General features: G+C 42.2%; 1 protein-coding gene across 1 annotated transcript in view; it reads right to left on the bottom strand.

Annotated features, from left to right (window-relative positions):
- Positions 1-22,736, bottom strand: part of KDSR (3-ketodihydrosphingosine reductase) — a 47,968-nt gene that overhangs the window by 20,238 nt on the left and 4,994 nt on the right. Inside the window, exons 6-9 of the mRNA XM_073678670.1 lie at positions 16,931-17,122; positions 8,794-8,877; positions 8,136-8,219; positions 7,228-7,329 (exon numbers count right to left, since the gene is read on the bottom strand). Coding sequence (XP_073534771.1) covers positions 7,228-7,329; positions 8,136-8,219; positions 8,794-8,877; positions 16,931-17,122 — 462 coding nt within the window. The remainder of the gene's footprint in view (positions 1-7,227; positions 7,330-8,135; positions 8,220-8,793; positions 8,878-16,930; positions 17,123-22,736) is intronic.

Here is a 22,736-nt window from a genome sequence, read left to right on the forward strand (position 1 = left end):
CATTTTATAGAAAAAAATATTTTTTGCATCGCTTTATTCTGAGAGCTATAACTTTTATTTATTTTTTGGCTGATTGAGCTGTATGGTGGCTTGTTTTTTGCGGGACAAGATGACGTTTTCAGCGGTACCATTTTTATTTATATTTGTCTTTTTGATCGCGTGTTATTCCATTTTTTGTTTGGCAGTATGATAATAAAGCATTGTATTTTGCTTCGTTTTTTATTTTTAGATTTTTTACCGTGTTCACTAGTGGGACAGTTTTATAGGTCAGGTTGTTCCGGACGCGGCGATACCAAATGTGTGTTCTTTTATTTTATTTTTTTCATAATAATATTTATTGATGGGTACATTATATTTTTATTTTTGGTGGATTATTTATTTATTTATTATATTTTTACAATTTTTTTTTCACTTTTTTCTTTTACACCTTGTCCCACTATGGGACTTTCACTTTTTTTATTCTGATTGCCTGTATAGCACAGGAATGGAGCACAATCCCTGCGCTATACAGGCTGTCAGCACTGCAGAGGCAGAAGATACTTTGGTCATGCACTGCGCATGACCAAAATATCTTCCTGCTGTATGGTGACCCGGATTTTGTCATGACGACATCGGGGAAGCCGCGGCAGACAGCGCTGGAGGCCGGGAAAGGAGGCGAGTATTGCGATCACCTCCCCTTGCCCCCGCAATGCTGCGATCGCCATATGACCTAATAGTACGTCATGGGTCCAATCGGCCCAGGTCACACGTCAGAAAGGGGTTAAAGTGTAACCGTTGTTTTTTATTAAATTAAAATTTAAATCAATAGTACAAATGAAAATAAGCACCTTTGTAATATATCTTATCAGAGAAATCCGCTTCTTTCTCTGCCAAAATTGATCAGTCATTATCAAAAATCTCAATTCTGAGGTAAAATCTGTATTCTGTGAAGACACTTTCCCATTACTGAGATACGAGATAAAATCTACCTACATGGCAGCTGCTACTGAGAAGGAGGGGAAGGAGGAAGGTGGCGCTCTGTTTTTAGGTTCTCCCATTTACATAGAATTATAGATGCATTTCACGCATACTATTGATTTGTGAAATAAAAATTAAAACAGTAGTTCAGCTTTAACCCCTTCACGACCGTACGTCATAGATTGGAAAGGGTTCCCAACCTTTGATGTGTGGGTACGTCATGGCGATCATGCAGGGCACAGGAGCTGTGCCTGTGCTATCGCCCCCGGGAGCTCGGCTTAAGTTAAAGCAGAGACCCAGCTGTCACTGCCAGGAGCTGTGCCCGCACCGAATTGAACATTTTAACCCCCTAAATACCGCAATCAATATCAACTGCAGCATTTAGATGGCTAGAAGAGGGAGGGGGTTCCGTCTCCCGTCCGATCAGCATCATCCCGTCCGATCATTGCCATGGCAACCAGAGGTAGTCATGGCGACATCCAGGTCACCAGGCTATGGCAAGTCTGTGAGACCGTGCTCAGAGCATGGTCTAAGAAGCCTTCTGTCAGAGCAGCACTGACAGGTATAATGGCACTACAATGCACTATACCAGCGATGAGCATAATGAAAGTTAAAGTCCCATAGAGCTTTTTCATCATATCGCCAAACAAAAAGTGGAATAAAATGCAATCAAAACGGGGATATAGAAATAAAAGTGGTACTGCTGAAGAGAAATAATAATAAAAAGTTATAGCTCTCAGAATACAGCGACACAAAAACAATTATTTTTTCTATAAAAGATTTTACTGTGTAAAAGCGCCAAAAAAAGGAAAATGATATAAATGTGGTATCGCTATAGTCATACTGACCCGAAGAATAAAGCGGCCTTATCACTTTTACCACAAAGTGAACAGCATAACCCCCCAGCCAAATTCTTTTTCCTGAATTGCTGGATTTTGTTCATTATGCCTCCCAAAAATTGGAAGAGAAAGCAAATCAGAAAATGTTATGCAGTTGAAAATACTACCAATAACAAAAAAAAAAAAAAATCATCTCATCCCGCAAAAAACAAGCCCTCACATGAGTGTCAGAAGATATATAGGAAAGTTATAGCTCACAAAATATGGCGATGCAATTTTTGCAATAAAAAGCATCTTTTAGTGTGTGACAGCAGCCAAACATAAAAACTCGCTATAAATCTGGCATCACTGTAATCGCACCGACCCGAAGAATAAAGCTGTCTATTCACCTACACCGCATGAGGAACGGCGTAAAAAATAAATACAACCAATTCTACACCTGCTGTTGATTTGTTCATTCTGGCACTCAAACATCACAGTAAGGCTCGGCGCATATTTATCCTGCACTCTACACTGAGTGCTTACACCAGGGTTTCCGTGTAAATCTCTGAAATACGTGGTTAGGACAGAACCCCTGATGAAAGATTCCTTATAATGAGGCAGATGGAGACATTTTGGACTCTGTCTGGATTATGATCCAGTGGGGTCTGTCTTTTTAAGCATGCATAAAAGCGCGGTCGGCCACAGTTTTGTGCAACTCTGAACAGACTCTTGACTTCGTCTGGCCTAAATCTGCTCCCTCATTATAATGAATGGATCCCTTGGGGGTTATCAGAATCACATCATTTGGAGATTTAGATGGAAACCACGATGTAAGTGCTCATTATAGAGCCCACAATGCAGAAATGCTCGGGATTTTTTCCTGAGCTTTTCTGCATCTTCCTGGCAGAAAAAACGCATGCGGATTGTACATGCGTTTTTCCTGCCAGGGACAAGTGGAAGTGAAGCGTTCTTTACATGCATTTCCGCATGCGGGTTTGTAAAGCGCTTTCCAAGCGATTTTAGAATCACTTGGAAAGTGCTTGACAACTTGGTCACACTATATAAATCTATGCAACCGGCATGTATTTATACAGTGTGACCGAAAGAATCGTAAAAAATAAATATTATACTTGCCTTCTGATGGCCCCCGGTGTCCTTGTCTTGGCTTGCCGGCAGCTCGCGGTAGACTAAAGGACCTGCTTACGTCAGCGGTCGCGTGACCAGTCACATGACTAAATGACGTTTTATTTTATTCTTTTTATTTTTCATTTTTTTACAGGTACTATGGTACCCGGGTCCGGAGGAGAGTCTCCTCTTCTCCAAACACGGGTACCATAAGCACATTGAAACGCATGGAATCCGCATGTACAGATTCAGTGATGCGGATACTATGCGTTCCAATGCAAGTCAATGGCGGCGAAAACCCAGCGCTTCCGCAAAATAATTGGTACGCAATGATAATCCGCAGCGGAAATTTCCGCAGCATGTGCACAGCACATGCGGATTATCATTGGGGAACATGGCAGACCTTCTACCAAGCGTTTTTTAAAGCGTTTCTGCAGCGGAATTGCCGCAGCGGAAACGCTTAAAAAACGCATAGTGGGCACACAGCGTTATGTAAAATATTCCCAACAAAAGTTTCAAATCAATCTGCAAAAAAAAAAAAAAAAAACCCCACTCAGGGCAGTCGTCTGTTAAATGTAGGGGGCTTCCACTTTACTGGTAGCACAAAGGCTCTGGAAAAGCACTATGGCTCCTAGCCCCCTAGAAGAAATTCAGCACATTCTGCGTTCCCAAATCTCCCTCCCTTCTCAGCGCTAGCAACATGACTCCCGCAGACCAATCTATCAAAGTCTGCGTTCCAAACGTCACTCCTTTGTTTCCGAGCCCTGCCCCTAACAGTAGCTTTCCCCCCACAAAGGGTATTGGCATATTGCACAGCAAATTTTGGGGTCCATTTTCTCCTGTTACCCTTGAGAAATTAAAAAAATTGGGGCTAAAACATTGCTTTAATTTTTGTGAAGCACATGAAGGGCTAATAAACTTCTTGAAGGTGGTTCTGAGGACTTTGAGGGTTGTAGTTTTTAGAATGGTGTCACTTTTGGGTATTTGTCATATAGGTCCCCCAAACTCACTTCATTTTTTTTTTTTTTTAGGGACCACATCACATTTGGTTAGGTAAATTTTGTTGGAAAAATGAGAAATTGCTGATCTTTTAACCCCTCTAAACTTCCTAACAAAAAACAGTTTAAAAAAATTGCGTTGATGTAAAGTAAACATGTGGGAAATGTTATTTATTAACTTGTGTGTGACATAACTGTATGGTTTAAGGGAATAAGAATTAAAAGATTGAAAATTGAGAAATGCTTTTGCCACCATGTTCATAGACCCGTAGCGTTCTAATTTTTCGGGATCTGGAGCTGTGTGAGGACTTATTTTTGGCGTCATGAGCTGACGTTTTTACTGATACCATTTTGGGGTAGATAAGATGTTTTGATTGCCTTTTATTGCAATGTTGCTGCGACCAAAAATTTTTTTAATTCTGGCATTTTGATTTTTTTCTCGTTACGCAGTTTACCCATCAAATTAATTTATTTTATATTTTGATACATCAGGCGTTTCTGAATGCGGCAATACCAAATGTTTATTTTTTTCTATTTTTAAATAGGGCAAAGGGGGGGGGGGTGATTTTTTTTAAAGTTTTTACTGTATTTAATAGTCACCTGAGGAGATTTGAAGCTGCGATCGTCTGATTGCCTGTGCTACACATAGCAGAGCTACAGCACTGCTATTTACACCAATAATTGCGATCTCCTATGAATACCCAGCTGTCATGACAACCCATTGGCATCCCGTGATCAGTGATGCGCTTCCCATTTGTGCATGTTAAATACCGCAGTGATCTGAGTGATTGACCGCGGCATTCAGTATAAGCGATTAGACGACTTTATTCTTTGGGTCGATGTGATTATAGATTTATATCTGGTTTTTATGTTTGGCTGCCATCACACACTAAAAAAAGCTTTTTTTTTTGCATCGCCATATTTTGAGAGCTATAATTTTTCAATATTTCGGTTGACGTGTCGATACCAAATGTGTACTTTTGTTTATTTTTTTCAAAATAATATTTTATTTATGGGTACTAGAATATATTTTATTACTTTGTGATTTTTAAAAAATATATTTTTACGTTTTATATTTATACTTTTTTTTTTGTTTTTTTTTTTTTTTTACTTAGTCCCACTATGGGACTTTCACTTTCTGCAGTCTGATCGCAGTTATAAGGTATAGCAGTGCAGGATCACTGCTATATCTTCTAACCAGTCAGTGCTGCAGACTCAAGTTAGTTCGATTATGCAGTGTGCATGATCTAACTAACTTGCTAGTGCCTGGTGACCTGGATCATGACGGCATCGGGTCACCATGGCAACGATCAGGAACCCTCGATGGCGCAGATCCAAGAGCAGAAGGGCTTCTGTCCTTCTGCTCGCTAAATGCTGTCTCTGTGCGGGCGCGATCGCCGAGACGTATCTATACGTACCTGGTCATTAAGGCCCAGGCCACAGGGATGCATAGATAAGTCTCAGGTCAGAAAAGGGTTAAGGTACAAAAAGGTAAAAATGTTCTCCAAAAAGGTTAAAAAAATAAAATGTAGGTATGAAAATGGGTTAAGGGAGAAGAAGCCATATTAGGGAAGGGGTGAGTGGGAATTCTTGTTTTTCATGTTAATGCCTTGTATAACAATGGAAGATGTAACTTCTGTCTCATACCCAGCAGATAATGGCTGTGACACAAAGCCAGGACCAGCCTCTAAGAGCCATGAGGGAAGGGGAGCTCAGCCCATGACTTTTAACCTGATAAATGGCTTGGTCAAACGCTGACAGCAGCATTAACAGCGCGCCGCCATGGGGTGGTGTGGGGCAGAATAATCATACTATGCACCCATGTGACATGATCGCAGAGTGCCGATATGGTGCTATGACAGCCAGGATTCTGTTGAAGACATCCGGATATGCCTGTTATCATGAAGCTCTTTTGAAACCCAGCCTGTGGCCGGGCTTTGAAGGAAACCATGATTTTTACTATATACAACAATACAGTGGTATTTCTGTATATAGTACAAGCGATCAGATGATCGCAAGTTCAAGTCCTCTAAGGGGATTAACATACAGTAAAAAGTGAAGGGGGGGAAAAAAAAAAAGGGAGAAGATCGATAGAATGCAAATCATCTTCCTTTCCCCCGCCCCCATTAAAAAAAAAAAAAAATAAATAATAAAAAAAAAAACATGCATAAGGTGGCATAACCGTGTCCATAAACGTTTGATTAAAATATAAGATTTAGGGTGCTTTCACACTGCATTGTCACACGTTCCTTTGTCCAGTCGGGGCTTACATCCGTACCCCCCGCAAATTGTTATTCAGGCATATGTGCCGTCAGGGCCACAGACTATAATAGTACAGAGTGAACGTGTGCTCTGCCTTGCATCATTTTCAGGTGTATACGTTTTTGAGTGTTCGCCTCCAGTAGGAATATACGCCTGAAAATGATGCACAACAGAAAACATTAATTCACTCTGTTGACACCATTATAGTCTATGGCCCATTCAGCACACACGCGCGAATTCCGGTTTGCATGGTGGTTCGGACATAAACCTCAACGGGACCAAGGAATGTGTGACAAAATGCAGTGTGAACGTACCCTAACCTACTTAGTAAAACACCTTAAAACATTTAAGAAAAAAAAAAAAATCAAAACCCCAAAAAGTACTATTTTTTTTTTTTCAGTCGCCACAACACCGCAAAAAAAGGCTGTTAGATATGACCTTTTGACCACTCCTATTCTAAGATGGCATCACGTGAAATGTTGTCTCACCCTGCAAAAAATAAGCCCTCACTTATAAGTTATGGGTCTTGAAAAACATTTAAACAGTTTTTTTTTATTTTTTTTTTTAAAATCACCTCTAAATTGAAGGAAAGTCAAAAACAAACCACCTCTAACACTGGACAAGTTTGTTAACGCTGTAATCGTACTGATGAGAATCATATTACAAGGTAATTTTAACCACAAAATATATGCCTTGAAAACAAATTAAAAAAAAAAAAAAAGTCAGAATTGCAATTCCACTTCACTTCAAATTTTTCTCCCTGTCTTCCAGTCCACTATGTGTTACAATCAATGGTGTAGTTCAAAATTACAACCTGTCCCGCAAAAAAACAATCCCTTATGCAGCTATGTAGTCCGAAAAATAAATAAAAACAAAGTTGGCTCTTGGAAGAAGGGGAGGAAAAAACAAAAATCCAAAAGATGTAAAATGGCCATGTGTGGTAGGGGTTAAACAACTCAAAATGCAGGGAGCAACTGCTAGTTTTTCTGCTATCTGCGTAGCAGTTTTATTATGCAGATGTTGTTGTTTTTATAGTTATCAACTAGACAAACATGGTGTCTTACTTGCTGCAGGCCCTCTGTTATAGTGGTGACGGGCGACATGCCACAAGTCAGCGACGACAGCATATAACCATCTGAACCAACAGAACTGTTGAAGTTACCTTGCTGCAGATAGAAACGCACAGAGGAAAAAAAAATAAATGTTAGTTGCCAGATTAAGCACAGATCAATCACACCTTGAGTACTTTTCACACAAATTGAAAAACACAAATAAAAATGCAGCTGAACAATTACTTATGGCAGTTTGTGTAATCCCATAGTAAGGCAGTAAGACTGAATGAGTCCCTGTAACCATCACTTCCAAAAGTATGGCGAATACTATAATAAGAGCCTTGTGCCCCCTTTACACTGTACAGCCATGGAAGTGTCCAGTGTTTTCAGTAGTCCTTTCCACATTTAGCCCTGTAGCTTATAAAGTGACAGGTCTGCTGTAAGGTCTTGCTATGCTCCGAAGGCTTCTGCCACGGTCTAGTAGGTAACAGCGGGTTCTATGACACTGCACCATATAGGTAAGCAAAATTTAGCAGAGATTTAAAGCTACGTGATACTGGGCAAAAAGAGAATTTCTCTATCCTCAGGGCATTACACTTCATAGACAGCCTGTTAAGTTTAGACCCGACATAGCTGCTGTCAGCCAACTGCACGGTCAATGTAAGGTCCCTTTTAGAGCATCATGTACCAGATTGATTTTTTTTTAAAAAATCTAATGAAACTAATATAAAACCATAAACGAAAAGGCATATTTAAACTGCAATCCACTTCTCCTGCATAATGCCGTAAGAAGTTTTGCAGGGTCAGAACCGGCAGACTGCCTTTAATTTGTAAGACCACACACACAAATTGGGATTTAGAGGGAAGTTTATTGAATGCCTTCAAATGAGGAAAATTTCCTTCTATCAGCACATACTCACTACAGCATCCTTAACGATTACTTTGGCCACTTGATCAGCTTGGCAAAGACTTGAAGTCTCAGAAATCAGTTTAGTTTCCAAGGGCTAAAGAAAGAAAATAGACACCGTAAACTTCATTAAAAAAAAAAAAATAGGTTTGTAGACAAGAAAAAATGTTTACATAATACATACAGATTGCCAAAGGCCTCAGGACAAGTATGGTACATTTACTAAACTATTGGTTTTAACTTGAATGCAATTGGTGTTTTTTTTGTACACAAGTATTTTTTTCTTTTAGGATTCTAAAATAAAAATTGTTAATTTTTTAGGATGTGCTTTTTCAGCAGTTTGTCTTATTAGCATTTACTAAACCATCGTAATTTAATCAAACATTGCAACTTCAGACTAATACATCTGCACGGAAAATGTCCACAGCATGTGGGAAGGATTTGTAAAATCCCATTCACTAGCCTTGAACTGCAACCAGTTGTCAATTTTACCTGCGCAAACCTGCTGAGTGTGTATATATCCTATCTATAGCTCCTTGGGTAGAGACAGCATGCAGACCTTTATTTTTAACTAGCTTACACTGCTATAGGGCGCATAGACATTGAGCTTCCGCTTTATGGAGCATTTAAACAAAACATTTACTACAATAAAATGTACATACACATCTTACCTTAGACTTATTTTCTTCTGCAAACCCAGGCGTATCAGTATCCGGAGGATAAGCAACGGTCACATAAATATTATATGGTTTGACCTGGAAATAAATATCAGTGTCATTTAACTCCTTAAGGACCCATCTTGCCAGCATTATAATGACCTCACCAGTTTTTGTAAAACTGGCATGTGTAAGTATATGAGAAAATAATGCTAAACATCTTTGGCATATGCAAGAGATTTTTTTGGGGGGAAAAATTACACATTTTGGTATTGTGAAAAATTGCAACTTTTTTTTTTTTTTTTTTTATTCTGTTCTGTTTCTTCCTACTTTTTATTTACTATGATAGATATTAGTGTACACACTAAGAAATCTGGTAATTTACATACATCTTTATTTTTAGATTTTACAAAGTTTCACATTTTAAGCATATTTCAAGGCTTATAAATGTAACTAATTTTTATTTCATATTTTATGCTAAACTTGCATAGGCCAAGATGTAGTAAAATATTAGAAACGCCAGTTAAATGTCACTGTTAGGACAAATTTGAAGGAACAAAAAAGGAAATTAGGGAAACACATCACAAGTTTTACTGCACCATTTGTCCTGTGTTCAGAAATACACCCAATGTGGCCCTAATCTGATTACTACTCATATAGCATATATACAACCCCTAATTTACATGCAGTGATAGCAGTGATAAACCTGCAGGTAAATTAAAACAGTGTTTTAAACATGTTTGGCTGTTTTAACTGAAAATGGACGCATAGATAAAATTAATCTATATTCTCCCTGCAGCTGCTCGCTTCTAATTAAGAGCAAGGGGGAAAAAAAAAAATAGGCAGACAAATGGCTCAATAGGGTCTTATCTGAGAGGCAGACAAAGAAGATAAAATGTGATTTTAATGCTCAGCTGGGGGATGGGGGGAGTGTCGCAAGAGTCACAACCCCTATGTAGAACTTAGAAAAGCCTGCTGCAGAGCCACAAACACGGAGAACCTTATAGCTGAAAATAAATGGGTAAAAATCGGAGTTGCCAGTGATCAAGATTAGCATGAGACATGAATAGCTGAAATGCGGTTTATTAGTCAACGTGTTTCAAAGAGAACACACTTCATCAGGACAAAATCACAAATGTCTTTTTGGTTTGTACTGATGAAGTAGTGTGTTCACTTCGAAGTGCATAGACTAATAAACGGCATTTCAGCTACTCCTGTCTCCTGCTCATCTGTGGATCACTGGCAGTGCCGATTTTTACTCACTTATTTCCAGTTTCCTACACTTCTAATTACGGAGGTAGCACCGGGGGTAGTGTTCAGTCGTCTCTCAATACACAGTGTGTGTGGTGTGTCACTCTGCTTGTAGCTTGACAGACAGCCTTTTCTGTACACATGCTGCTGAACATAATCTTAAAAGACCTACAAAAAAAAAAAAATTAACATAAACCCTGCTGTAAAAAAATAGAAAGCAAAAGTGTATTTAAATAACATTAAGGCTGAGTTCACACGATGCGTTTTTCATGCGTTTCCGCGGCGTTTTTGCAGTTGCGGAAACGCATTAAAAACTCATGGTAGAAGGGCAGCAATGTTCCCCAATTGAAATCCGCATGTGCTGTGCCCATGATGCGGATTTTTCCGCAGCGTAAACGCTGCGGTCAAAAATCCGCAGCATGTCATTTAATTTTGCGGAAACGCTGCTCTTTTGCCGCCATTGACTTGCATTAGACCGCATGGAATCCGCATCACTGTATATGTTGATGCGCTTTTCATGCGGTCTAATGTGCGGATGGTACCCGGGTGTGGATGAGAGGACTCTCATCCAGATCCAGGTACCATTAAAAAAAAAAAGAATAAAATAAAAAATATATATATTCTCACCTTCTGACGGCCCGCGCAGCACTCCTGCTTGGTTCCCGGCACTTCGGGGTTGAATGAAGAAGGACCTTCGCTGACGTCAGAGTCATGTGACGGGTCACGTGACGCTGACGTCGGAAGGTCCTAAAGTCTTCACTGCCGGCAGCCGGGACCGAGCGAAGCAGGACACCGGGGGCCATCAGAGGGTAAAGTATATATTTATTTTTTATTTTTTGACATACATACACACTATATAAATCCATGCCGGTTGCATGGATTTATATAGTGTAAAGTTGACAAGCACTTTCCAAGTGATGCTAAAATCGCTTGGGAAGCGCTTGTCAACCCGCATGCGGAAATGAAAGTGAAGACCGCTTCACATCCGCATGTCCCTGGCAGGAAACCGCATGTACAATCCGCATGCGTTTTTTCTTGCCAGAGAGATGCAGAAATGCTCAGGAAAAAATCCTGAGCATTTCTGCATCGTGTGCACATACCCTAAATGGAACTGGAAATCACATTTATATAGCTTCCCTGGGCTTGTGTTCACAGTTCGGGACCCAGTCTGTGTCAGTGTCACTGAGGTCAAGTTTGACACATAGTAAGGTTTTAATTATTAGACATAGTAGGACCATCCCGAATGGGGTCACCGTCCCGTAGTGGGGTGGCATTTATACTATTTTTGATCAAAAACAGTGTTACTAAGAACCCCATGTTATTTAAATGCACGTTTGCTTTTTATTATTTTTTTACAGCAGTGTTTATGCTCATTTTTGCTTGTACTTTTTTTCTGATTTATAGCCAGTGTAAATGTGCGTTTATGTGCTGCATGTATACCAACTAAACCAAGCTCAGTTTGTGTTTTTTTTTTTTTTTTCTTTGAACATAATCAAAGTCAAGGTTCAGGGGGAGTGACTACTAGTACAGTGTAGTGAGCACTGACTGATCATTACTAGTGTTGAGCGAGTATGTTCTGTCAGAGTATGCTCGGGCCGAGCTACGAGTAGTTACAGCTGCTCGGTGATCTGGTTGAATCGCTCCCGTGTGCATGATTTGCAACTGTTTGACAGCTTTATTACATGTGAGGAATGTGTAAGAAATAGACATTCCTCACATGTAATAAAGCTGTCAAACAGTCGCAAATCATGCACATGGGAGCGATTCAACCATATCACCGAGCAGCTGTAAATACTCGGAGCTTGGCCCGAGCATAGTCGGCGAAAGGGTTAATAGAACATACTCGCTCAACACTAATCATTACCCTTCCGCTGGCCCAATCCTTACAAGAAAGCGGCTGCAGGGAGAATAGAATTTAAATTTTCTCTATGCAGCTGCTCTTTCAGGTAGACCATTGGAAATGTTTGAAGTGTTATATTTACCTTCAGATTTTTACTATAGCTGCAGATAAATAGCATTTTCTTTAGTAGATCGGTTCCCCTGAAAATTTTAATCTGACTGAGAAAAATCAAAATTATGGATAGCCAATATTATAAGAAACAATGAAACTGAAGGAAAAAAAATGAAATCAGAAACTTAAAAGAATTAAAATATTTAGAAAGTGCCAAAACAGAAGTACAAATAAAAGAATTCAATATTCTAGGGACGCATGGTATACTCAAAAACATTCATGGAGACCCAGCCCTGGCTTGTTGGGGCACTGATGACCTGTATCCTCTCTCATGCATTTTTTTTTTTATTTTTTTTTTTAAACCATACATGAAATCTCTTTAGGCGGTATCTTTTATTAGCAGTTCAGGGCATTTGTGATGGAAAATGTTGTCCTGGAATAATTTGTGTCTCCAAAAAATCTCTTTTTCTATGTCTACCTCCTGGTAGTCCAGGTACCAGGCAGTATTCAAATACCATTTGGACCAAATGAATTGCCAGCTTTTTGCCGTAAACCCTGCTTTTTCTGATGATGCCTCCCATATTTCTATTATATTGCTGTATGCAGTGAATCAGAATGGCTAGCTGTTTACAAGGAAAAAAAAAAAAATTAAATAATTGACTTTGCCCAATTGTGCCACAGGCCTTGTTTTTTTCCCCCCTCTGCACAGCACTTAACAGATTTCTCTGACGTGATCTCAGGGTGCCATGACAGCCGGGGGGTCTGCTGAAGACCCCTGTGCCTTTCATTATGATCCTCCTGTGAAAGGCAGTGTTCCGATGTCCATAGGAGACTGATTTTAGCTATATATAGCAGTGCTAATGCATGCATATGTATAGCACAAGCAATAAATTAAAATATAGTAAGTTTGAAAAAAAAAAAAAACCCACAAGAGATCAAAATCACCCCCCTTTTGCCCCATTAAAAAGAAAAAGCCCACACATTTGGTATTGCTGCGTCTGTAAAAGTCAGATCAAAGTATAAAATAAAATTACCAGATCAGTACACAGCGTAATGAGAAAAAAAAAAAAATTGTACCGCCAGAATTGGAAGTAGGGGGGAAAATAAAATATTTGGAAAATGGCCTGGGGGTGAAGGAGTTAAGCATGGGTGGGGTTGCATTCTGGAAGGTTAATTTTGATGTCCTTATCCTCATATTCCAAAACAATGGGTATAGCTTTTAGATTTTTTTTTTTTTTTTTTTTTTTTAAACATTCATGCCATAGCTGGCCCTTTTGTTTAGAACAGACCTGGGCAAACTATGGTCCACGGGCCATATCCAGCCTGCGGAAGAGGATAGCAAACGAGCTGGAAGCAATGGCCTGCAGTGCTGCAGGCCACGGTCGCCCCGGCATCCTCTGCATGCAGATATAGGTGAATGAAATGGTGGAGGTTTTAACTAGTATAATTACACTGACCAGCAAAAGACGTAGTTACCGGTAACGGGATTTCTCAGAGCCCATGACGGCACCACGGAGAGAGGGGATCCGCCCTTCAAGGACAGGAAACCTACAGATAAAAGGGCAGTGCCTCTCTCCCGCATCAGTTGTTTACAGAGCATGAGAGGACCACCAGGTTAGTAACACAAAATTTTACAATTTCAGACCTAGTCAGACACACCACGTGGCTACAATAATTAACTAATCAGTGTGCGCACCCACACGTGAAGGGAGGGAATGTACGGGTGCCGTCATGGGCTCTGAGAAATCCCGTTACTGGTAAGTAACTACGTCTTTCTCCTTCCCCCATGACGGCACCACAGAGAGAATTGCAGAGAAGTGACTCATTAGGGGGGGGGGGGGGGGGGGGGGGCCACAGCTTCCAGAACCCTTCTCCCGAAAGTAAGGTCTGAAGAAGAGGTTAAGTCTAGTCGGTAGTGATTAAAGAAGGTAGAGGGGGAAGACCAGGTTGCCGCTCTACATATCTGCTCTAACGTAGCACCGGCCTTCTCCGCCCAGGAGGCTGCCACCGCTCTCGTTAAGTGGGCCTTCAGTTTCTCCGGGGCAGCTTCTCCACGTGAGGAGTAAGATAATGTGATGGCCTCCCTTATCATCTTTCTTCCCCTTACGAGGACCCTGAAAGCAGACAAAGCGAGAACTATCCTGCCTACACTCTTGTGTTGCCTCTAGATACTGGATTAGGCACCTTCTGACGTCTAGTGTATGCAAGACCTTCTCTTTCGTGTTCCTAGGGTTAGGGCAGAAAGAAGGGAGGGTGATTTCCTGGGACCTGTGAAATCTTGAAGCCACTTTTGGTAGATAGGCAGGGTCAGTTTTCAGAATAACCCTATCCTCCAAGATTTGTGTGAAGGGGGGCCCTGCTGACAGGGCCTGAATATCACTAACCCTACGTGTGGATGTAAGAGCTTCCAAGAGTGCTGTTTTTAGAGACAGTTTTTAGGGATGCTTCTGACAGGGGTTAAAAAGGTGCCTCCGTTAGAGCTGAAAGGACCAAGTTTAAATCCCAGGGTGTAGTATTTCGGGATGGGATAGGACGGGATCTAGCAGATGCCTTAATAAACCTAGATACCCATCGATCCCTGGTCAAAATTATAGAGCGCTCCCAGGGCCGCAACTTGAACTTTTAAGGTACTTGTGGCCAGGCCCTGCTCCAAACCCCTCTGTAAAAATTCCAGGATGGCTGTCAATGGAACCTCCCCACCCAACCTGGAACCTGAGACTGAAAGAAATTTCTTCCAGGTTTTCCCGTATAGTTTAGTGGTGACTGGTTTTCTACTCTGAAGTAGTGTGGTGATCAAATTTGGGGAGAAACCTTTGTCTTTCAGAAGAGCCCTCTCAAATTCCAGGCTGTCAAGTGTAAGCTTGACACCTGAGGATGGAGGACCGGACCCGGAGAAAGAAGGTCCGGGAGCTCCGGGAGAACCCACGGATCGGAGATTGACAACCTCCTCAGCCATGAAAACCACGCTCTCTTTGGCCAAAAGGGGGCCATCAGGATTACCCTCGCTTCCTCTTCTCTGATTTTCCTCAGAACAGCTGGAATCTGAGCGGTCGGAGGAAAAGCGTAAGCTAGAGGGCAATTCCATGGGATCATGAAGGCATCCACGGCTACCGGGTTCCCTTTGGGATCTAGGGAGCAAAAAGAGCGTGTTTTTTCGTTCTGATTGTTGGCAAACAGATCTATGGAGGGCCGGCCCCACCTTTGTACAATCTGCCGAAAAACTGGCTGACTTAATTCCCACTCACCCTGCTTCAACCGAGTCCAACTCAGAAAGTCTGCGGTGCGATTTTCTACCCCTTTTATGTGTAGAGCGGATAGGGTTTGCAAGTTCTCCTCGGCTAAGCGAAAGATGACCTCTGTCGCCTGCATTAGGGAATGGGACCGTGTACCCCCCTGGTGGTTCAGGTATGCCACTACTACTCGGTTGTCTGAGAAGACCCTCACGTGATGTCCTTGTAGTGTGTGCATGAACTCCCGGAGTGCCTGCTCTACTGCTAGGAGCTCCTTTATGTTTGAGGACAATAGTTTTAGACGTTCTGTCCAGACCCCCTGAGCTACCAGGTTGTTGAGGTGGGCCCCCCAGCCCCTAGGGCTTGCATCTGTGGTCAGGACTTGCGGTGTCGGGATTGTCCAAGGAATCCCCTGGGCCAGATTGTGTATGTTCCCCCACCACTCTAGGGAAAGTGTTTTTTACAGATAGCGTTAACAGCCCTTCTAAACGCCCTTTTAGTGCTTTTTCTGCCTCTAGGATTTCCCACTGAAGGGTCCTGGTATGTATTTGAGCCCATTGAACGGCCGGGAAGCACGCTGTCAGGGAACCTAGCAGGGACATGGCCTTCCGAAGAGAGAGAGAGAGAGCAAGGGCCCCTAGTTACAAAGTGGACTTTCACGAAGCTCACTTACCAACCAGACGGAAGAGCAGGTACCGGTTCAGGAGGTGGAGCCATCTTTGTAGCCGGAGTCCTCGCTGCGACGATCTGCCAGAGCGCCCGCTTCCACTCAGGTCCTGGCACCCCGTCTCTTCCGGTCCCTTTTTCCGTTGGGTTGGCGGTGGCGACTGAGGATGTAGCTGCTGCTCCTTAGGTAGGTCCTGGTTATATATACATATATATATATATTTTTCACACAGCGTGCCAGAGCCCAGAAGAGCAAATACTGGCGTCCTCCGCTATGTTTTAAGGCACTGGGAGTCCCTCCCATTGTGACCCGGCCCCCCCCTACCTCCCCCCCCTACCTCCCCCGTACCTGTGGGGGAGGGGGACGCCTGCGCAGACTGGTTACCCAGTCATGCATTGCAGCGCCGCATAACCCAGGGGCGCCCGCGCGTGCGGGGGACGGCGCCCGCGCCTACTGGCTACCCAGTCATGCATTGCGGCGCCGCATCATCCGGGGGCGCCCGCGCGGTGAACACGTAAGCTTAAAATGCATGCTGCCGGGCCGCGCGCGCGCTCTCACCTCCGCATCCAGGGGGGTCCAGCACAGTCCTGGCGGCCTCCTCTTCGTCCAGACCCCCCCCTCCGCACACCCTAAAGGCCCACTGACCTCAGCGGTGGAACATCAGGACACCGCACCAGCCGAGGAAGGGGGACCCCCACTGCCTGGATCGGACTGGCCGGGTCTGGCATCCCACGACGTCCATCTTCTGGCACCCCGCAACTATGCCTCCTCCGGACTGTAGGGTCCTGTCAAGGACAGGAAACCAACTGATGCGGGAGAGAGGCACCGCCCTTTTATCTGTAGGTTTCCTGTCCTTGAAGGGTGGATCCCCTCTCTCCGTGGTGCCGTCATGGGGGAAGGAGAAACAAGATTTAATTTTATATTGCAAGTTAAAAAAAACACAAAAGCGGCACAAGGGCCAAAAAAAAAAAAAAAAAAGGTATAATGAGTATGGGGGACCTTAATATAAACACTATTGCAGTTGTCTATAACTGCTTTGCTGTATGTAAATACCTCCATTTGTAGTGCTTCTGCAAGGCCTCGGAGTGCAAACTTTGTTGGAGAGTAAGCAGTGTATCCAAACAGCCCCAGCTGTCCGGCTTGTGACGAAACAAACACAATTCTTCCCATTCTCCTCTCCTTCATAGTAGAGATCACAGCACGACTGGGGTACACACTGCCCAAATAATTCACTTCCATCAGTCTCTAAATTAAGATGGGAGAAGGATTAACAATCACCGCAATAAATGTTTTGCATGGTGTACATGTAAAGAGATTGCACAATGCAAAATGCATAGATTTAATCTGATAACGAGCGAACACCGTAAATGTATGGATCTTGGTCCTGGGCAAATATCTGCCAGGCCTCTGACCTAAAAAACAAAAAAAATACCTTTACCTTATCATATGGGCTGCCCCATATGCAGTGGAAAAAAAAAAAGCAATCATTTTTCCCTAGGGAGATCTTTTGTGATGTCTTGGGTGGCAATTTGTGTATACAACTCCCCAAAAAATTAAAACTCCCCATGGCAAAACAAACCCAGTTTGTCACGTATAAAACAAAAAGCATCAAACAGGAACATAATTGAAAAAAAAACAAACAAAAAAATTTGGACAGCTATTAAATGGTTCCAGTTAACATCTATCTACAGGATAGGTGATAATTTGAGTTGGTGCAAATCAATTCGCACATCCCAATCCATAGGCCACAAGTGTGATCTGTGTCCACAGGAGGGGATTAGGAGAACCACCTCTTAAAAGGGAATCTGTCACCACTTTGGAGTTATCAGACCTCTACTATGGCCATATATGGTATAGAAAAGTAAATCTATACATACTTGTATGGCCCATAGTAGAGGTTTGATTGCAGAGAAAAGCGCTTTAATCAATTCTATTTTGTACAGGCTTGGCGTCCTGGGGAACGCCAAGCAATCCCCGCCCATGTGCTTATTATTCCCCCAAATCCCCTCCTGTATTCTTAATCATCATATCCCCCCTCCTCTGCACGTCACAGGGCCCTGTGACATGCACTGTGCTTCCTGACTTCCAGGCATGCGCAAAGCGCCGCTCACATAGAACACGCTTTGCTTCATCACGGCCCGTCTCCCAGTGCTCTGCGCCACAGGGTTCTATTGCGCAGGCGCCGGGAAGTGACAGTGACTCCCCAGTAATAGAACCCTGCGGCGAAGTGCACAGGCAGACGGTGCCGGGATGAAGCAAAGCGCGCTCTATGTGAGCGGCGCTTTGCGCATGCCCGGGAAGTCAGGGAGCACAGTGCACGTCACAGGGGGTGGGGTGGAGTATGATAATTAAGCATACAGGCATGGATTTGGGGGAATAATAAGCACATAGGCGGGAATTGCTTGGCGTCTCCCGGACACCAAGCCTGTACATAATAGAATTGATTAACGCGCTTTTCTCTGCAATCAGACCTCTACTATGGGCCATACAGGTATGTATAGATTTACTTTTCTACACCCCGTATGGCCATAGTAGAGGTCTGATAACTCCAAAGTGGTGACAGATTCCCTTTAACTGCTAAACGCAGCAGTTCTTATTTTGATTAGTTAGTCTGGTGCCGACTCTTGTGAGTCACGCCGTACCAGACCGACTTATTAAAAGAAGATTTAGTCAAATAAGAGATCCCCATCTCCCTTCCACTTGCCACAGACCACAGTCGTGACCCACAACAATTGGCAAACTGAAGAAATTTTATCCTCAAAAGGAGAACAGTTATCCCAGTTAAAAAAAATAAAATATATATATATATATATATATATATATATATATATATATATATATATATATATATATATATATATATATATATATATATATATATATATATATATATATATATATATATATATATATATATATATATATAGTACAGACCAAAAGTTTGGACACACCTTCTCATTTAAAGATTTTTCTGTATTTTCATGACTATGAAAATTGTACATTCACACTGAAGGCATCAAAACTATGAATTAACACATGTGGAATTATATACTTAACAAAAAAGTGTGAAACAACTGAAAATATGTCTTATATTCTAGGTTCTTCAAAGTAGCCACCTTTTGCTTTCATGACTGCTTTGCACACTCTTGGCATTCTCTTGATGAGCTTCAAGAGGTAGTCACCGGAAATGGTCTTCCAACAATCTTGAAGGAGTTCCCAGAGATGCTTAGCACTTGTTGGCCCTTTTGCCTTCACTCTGCGGTCCAGCTCACCCCAAACCATCTCGATTGGGTTCAGGTCTGGTGACTGTGGAGGCCAGGTCATCTGGCGTAGCACCCCATCACTCTCATTCTTGGTCAAATAGCTTCTACACAGCCTGAAGGTGTGTTTGGGGTCATTGTCCTGTTGAAAAAATAAATGGTCCAACTAAACGCAAACCGGATGGAATAGCATGCCGCTGCAAGATGCTGTGGTAGCCACGCTGGTTCAGTATGCCTTCAATTTTGATTAAATCCCCAACAGTGTCACCAGCAAAGCACCTCCACACCATCACACTTCCTCCTCCATGCTTCATGGTGGGAGCCAGGCATGTAGAGTCCATCCGTTCACCTTTTCTGCATCGCACAAGGACACGGTGGTTGGAACCAAAGATCTCAAATTTGGACTCATCAGACCAAAGCACAGATTTCCACTAGTCTAATGTCCATTCCTTGTGTTCTTTAGCCTAAACAAGTCTCTTCTGCTTGTTGCCTGTCCTTAGCAGTGGTTTCCTAGCAGCTATTTTACCATGAAGGCCTGCTGCACAAAGTCTCCTCTTAACAGTTGTTGTAGAGATGTGTCTGCTGCTAGAACTCTGTGTGGCATTGACCTGGTCTCTAATCTGAGCTGCTGTTAACCTGCGATTTCTGAGGCTGGTGACTCGGATAAACTGATCCTCAGAAGCAGAGGTGACTCTTGGTCTTCCTTTCCTGGGGCGGTCCTCATGTGAGCCAGCTTCTTTGTAGCGCTTGATGGTTTTTGCAACTGCACTTGGGGACAGTTTCAAAGTTTGCCCAATTTTTCGCACTGACTGACCTTCATTTCTTAAAGTGATGATGGCCACTCGTTTTTCTTTACTTAGAATTTGTATTATGGCAAGAAAAAAAGCAGCTAACAGTCTATTCAGTAGGACTATCAGCTGTGTATCCACCTGACTTCTGCACAACACAACTGATGGTCCCAACGCCATTTATAAGGCAAGAAATCCCACTTATTAAACCTGACAGGGCACACCTGTGAAGTGAAAACCATTTCCGGTGACTACATCTTTAAGCTCATCAAGAGAATGCCAAGAGTGTGCAAAGCAGTCATCAAAGCAAAAGGTGGCTACTTGGAAGAATCTAAAATATAAGACATATTTTCAGTTATTTCACACTTTTTTGTTAAGTATATAATTCCACATGTGTTAATTCATAGTTTTGATGCCTTCAGTGTGAATGTACAATTTTCATAGTCATGAAAATACAGAAAAATCTTTAAATGAGAAGGTGTGTCCAAACTTTTGGTCTGTACTGTATATATATATATGTATTTTTTAGAGCGGCCTCTGCTCCATTCATTCTCTTTAGGAGGCTGCAGAAACACCAAAGTGCATTGCTTGGGAAAAGGAATGAATAAAGAAACAGTCAAACATGTGCATTGCAGCTCCATCCTGAGGTGGATAAAAGTTCCCCGTTCTATTCATCAATGCAGGATCCAGTAGTCAGATTTCCACCGATCAATTAGTTTTTGCCCATCCTGTGGCTTGTCACTAAGAGGTTATATATCTATGAGACCTGATAAGGCTGGTGAGTCAGTAACAGTATCATCCTTTTTTAAAGTTTTCCGCTCGATATTGAAGTCATCCCGTAGAATGTAAGCCCGCAAGGGCAGGGTCCTCTTCCCTCCGTACCAGTCTATCATTGTTACTTTGTTTACTGTAGTGATACTCTTATTTTGTATGTAACCCCCTTATGTACAGCGCCATGGAATCAATGGCGCTATATAAATTAATAATAATAATAATAACAACAACTACTAGGATGATAAAATGCTCAGTATATCAGGCAGGTAAAAAACAACTTTAAAAAATTATTCCACAGCGTTTCTGACATGGATCATTATGGAAACAAGAACATTTATTAGGGCTATGAAAATAGATAGACAGGCAACGTCTCACACCATAGGATCACTATTAAGTTATAGCTCTCAGAATAAAGCGATGAAAAAAAATAAATAAATAAAAATATTGCTTCAACAAAATAGTTTTTATTGTTTAAAAGCTCCAAAACATAAAGAAACTATATAAATGTGGTACCGCTGTAAATGTACTGACCTGAAGAATAATGCTGCCTTATCAATTTTACCACACATGGAACGCCATTAAAAAAAAAAAACAAAAAAAAAAAAACAACAAATTCCTGAATTGTTGGTTTTTGTTTATTCCTCCTCCCAAAAATCTGAATAGAAAGTGATCAAAAAATGTCACATGCCTGAAAATGGTACCAATAAAAACGTCAACTCGTCCCGCAAAAAACAAGCTGTCACATGACTCTGTCGGATGAAATATGGAAAAAAAATAAAACTATAGCTCAAAATATGGCGATGCAAGAACTAGTCTTTGCAAAAAAAAAGCGTCTTTTAATGTGTGACAGATGTCAATCATAAAAACCTGATATGAATCTGGTATCGCTGTAATCGCACCGACCCGAAGAATAAAGTCATCTAATCACTTATACCACAAGAGGAAAAAGGGTAAAAAATAAACTCAAGGGCTAGGTTAGTGAGTATGTTCTATTAACCCTTTCGCCGAGTATGCTCGGGCCGAGCTCCGAGTATTTACAGCTGCTCGGTGATAAGGTTGAATCGCTCCCATGTGCATGATTTGCAACTGTTTGACAGTTTTATTACATGTGAGGAATATCTATTTCTTACACATTCCTCACATGTAATAAAGCTGTCAAACAGTTGCAAATCATGCACACGGGAGCAATTCAACCATATCACCGAGCAGCTATAAATACTCGGAGCTCGGCCCGAGCATACTCGGACAGAACATACTCGCTCAACCCTACTCACAGTACATGTCAGACCAAATGAGAATCATGAGCTCAAAAGGAACTGCCCAAGGAGCTCAGAGACAGAATTGTGGCAAGGCACAGATCTGGCCAAGGTTATAAGAGAATTTCTGCATTACTCAAGGTTCCTAAGGGCACAGTAGCCTCCCATAATCCTTAAATGCAAGAAGTTTGGGACCACCAGAAGTCTTCCTAGACCTGGCCGTCCAGCTAAACTGTGCAATTGTGGGAGAAGAGCCTTGGAAGAGAGAGGTAAAGAAGAACCCAAAGATCACTGTGGCTGAGCTCCAGAGATGCAGTAGGGAGATGGGAGAAAGTTCCACAAAGTCAACTATCACTGCAGCCCTCCACCAGTCGAGCCTTTATGGCAGAGTGGCCCGACGGAAGCCTCTCCTCAGTGCAAGACATATGAAAGCCCGCATAGAGTTTGCTCAAAAACACATGAAGGACTCCCAGACTAAGAGAAATAAGATTCTCTGGTCTGATGAGACGAAGATAGAACTTTTGGGTGATAATTCTAAGCGGTGTGTATGGAGAAAATCAGGCACTGCTCATCACCTGCCCAATACAATCCCAACAGTGAAACATGGTGGTGGCAGCATCATGCTATGGGGGTGTTGTTCAGCTGCAGGGACAGGACGACTGGTTGCAATTGAAGGAAACATGAATGCGGCCAAGTCCAGAGATATCATGGATGAAAACCTCTTCCAGAGTGCTCTGGACCTCAGACTTGGCCGAAGGTTCACCTTCCAATGACCCTAAGC

Source organism: Phyllobates terribilis, unplaced genomic scaffold (genome assembly GCF_046119375.1).
Source record: "Phyllobates terribilis strain yellow unplaced genomic scaffold, ASM4611937v1 Scaffold_4__5_contigs__length_816908805, whole genome shotgun sequence".
Classification (NCBI taxonomy): Eukaryota; Metazoa; Chordata; class Amphibia; order Anura; family Dendrobatidae; genus Phyllobates; species Phyllobates terribilis.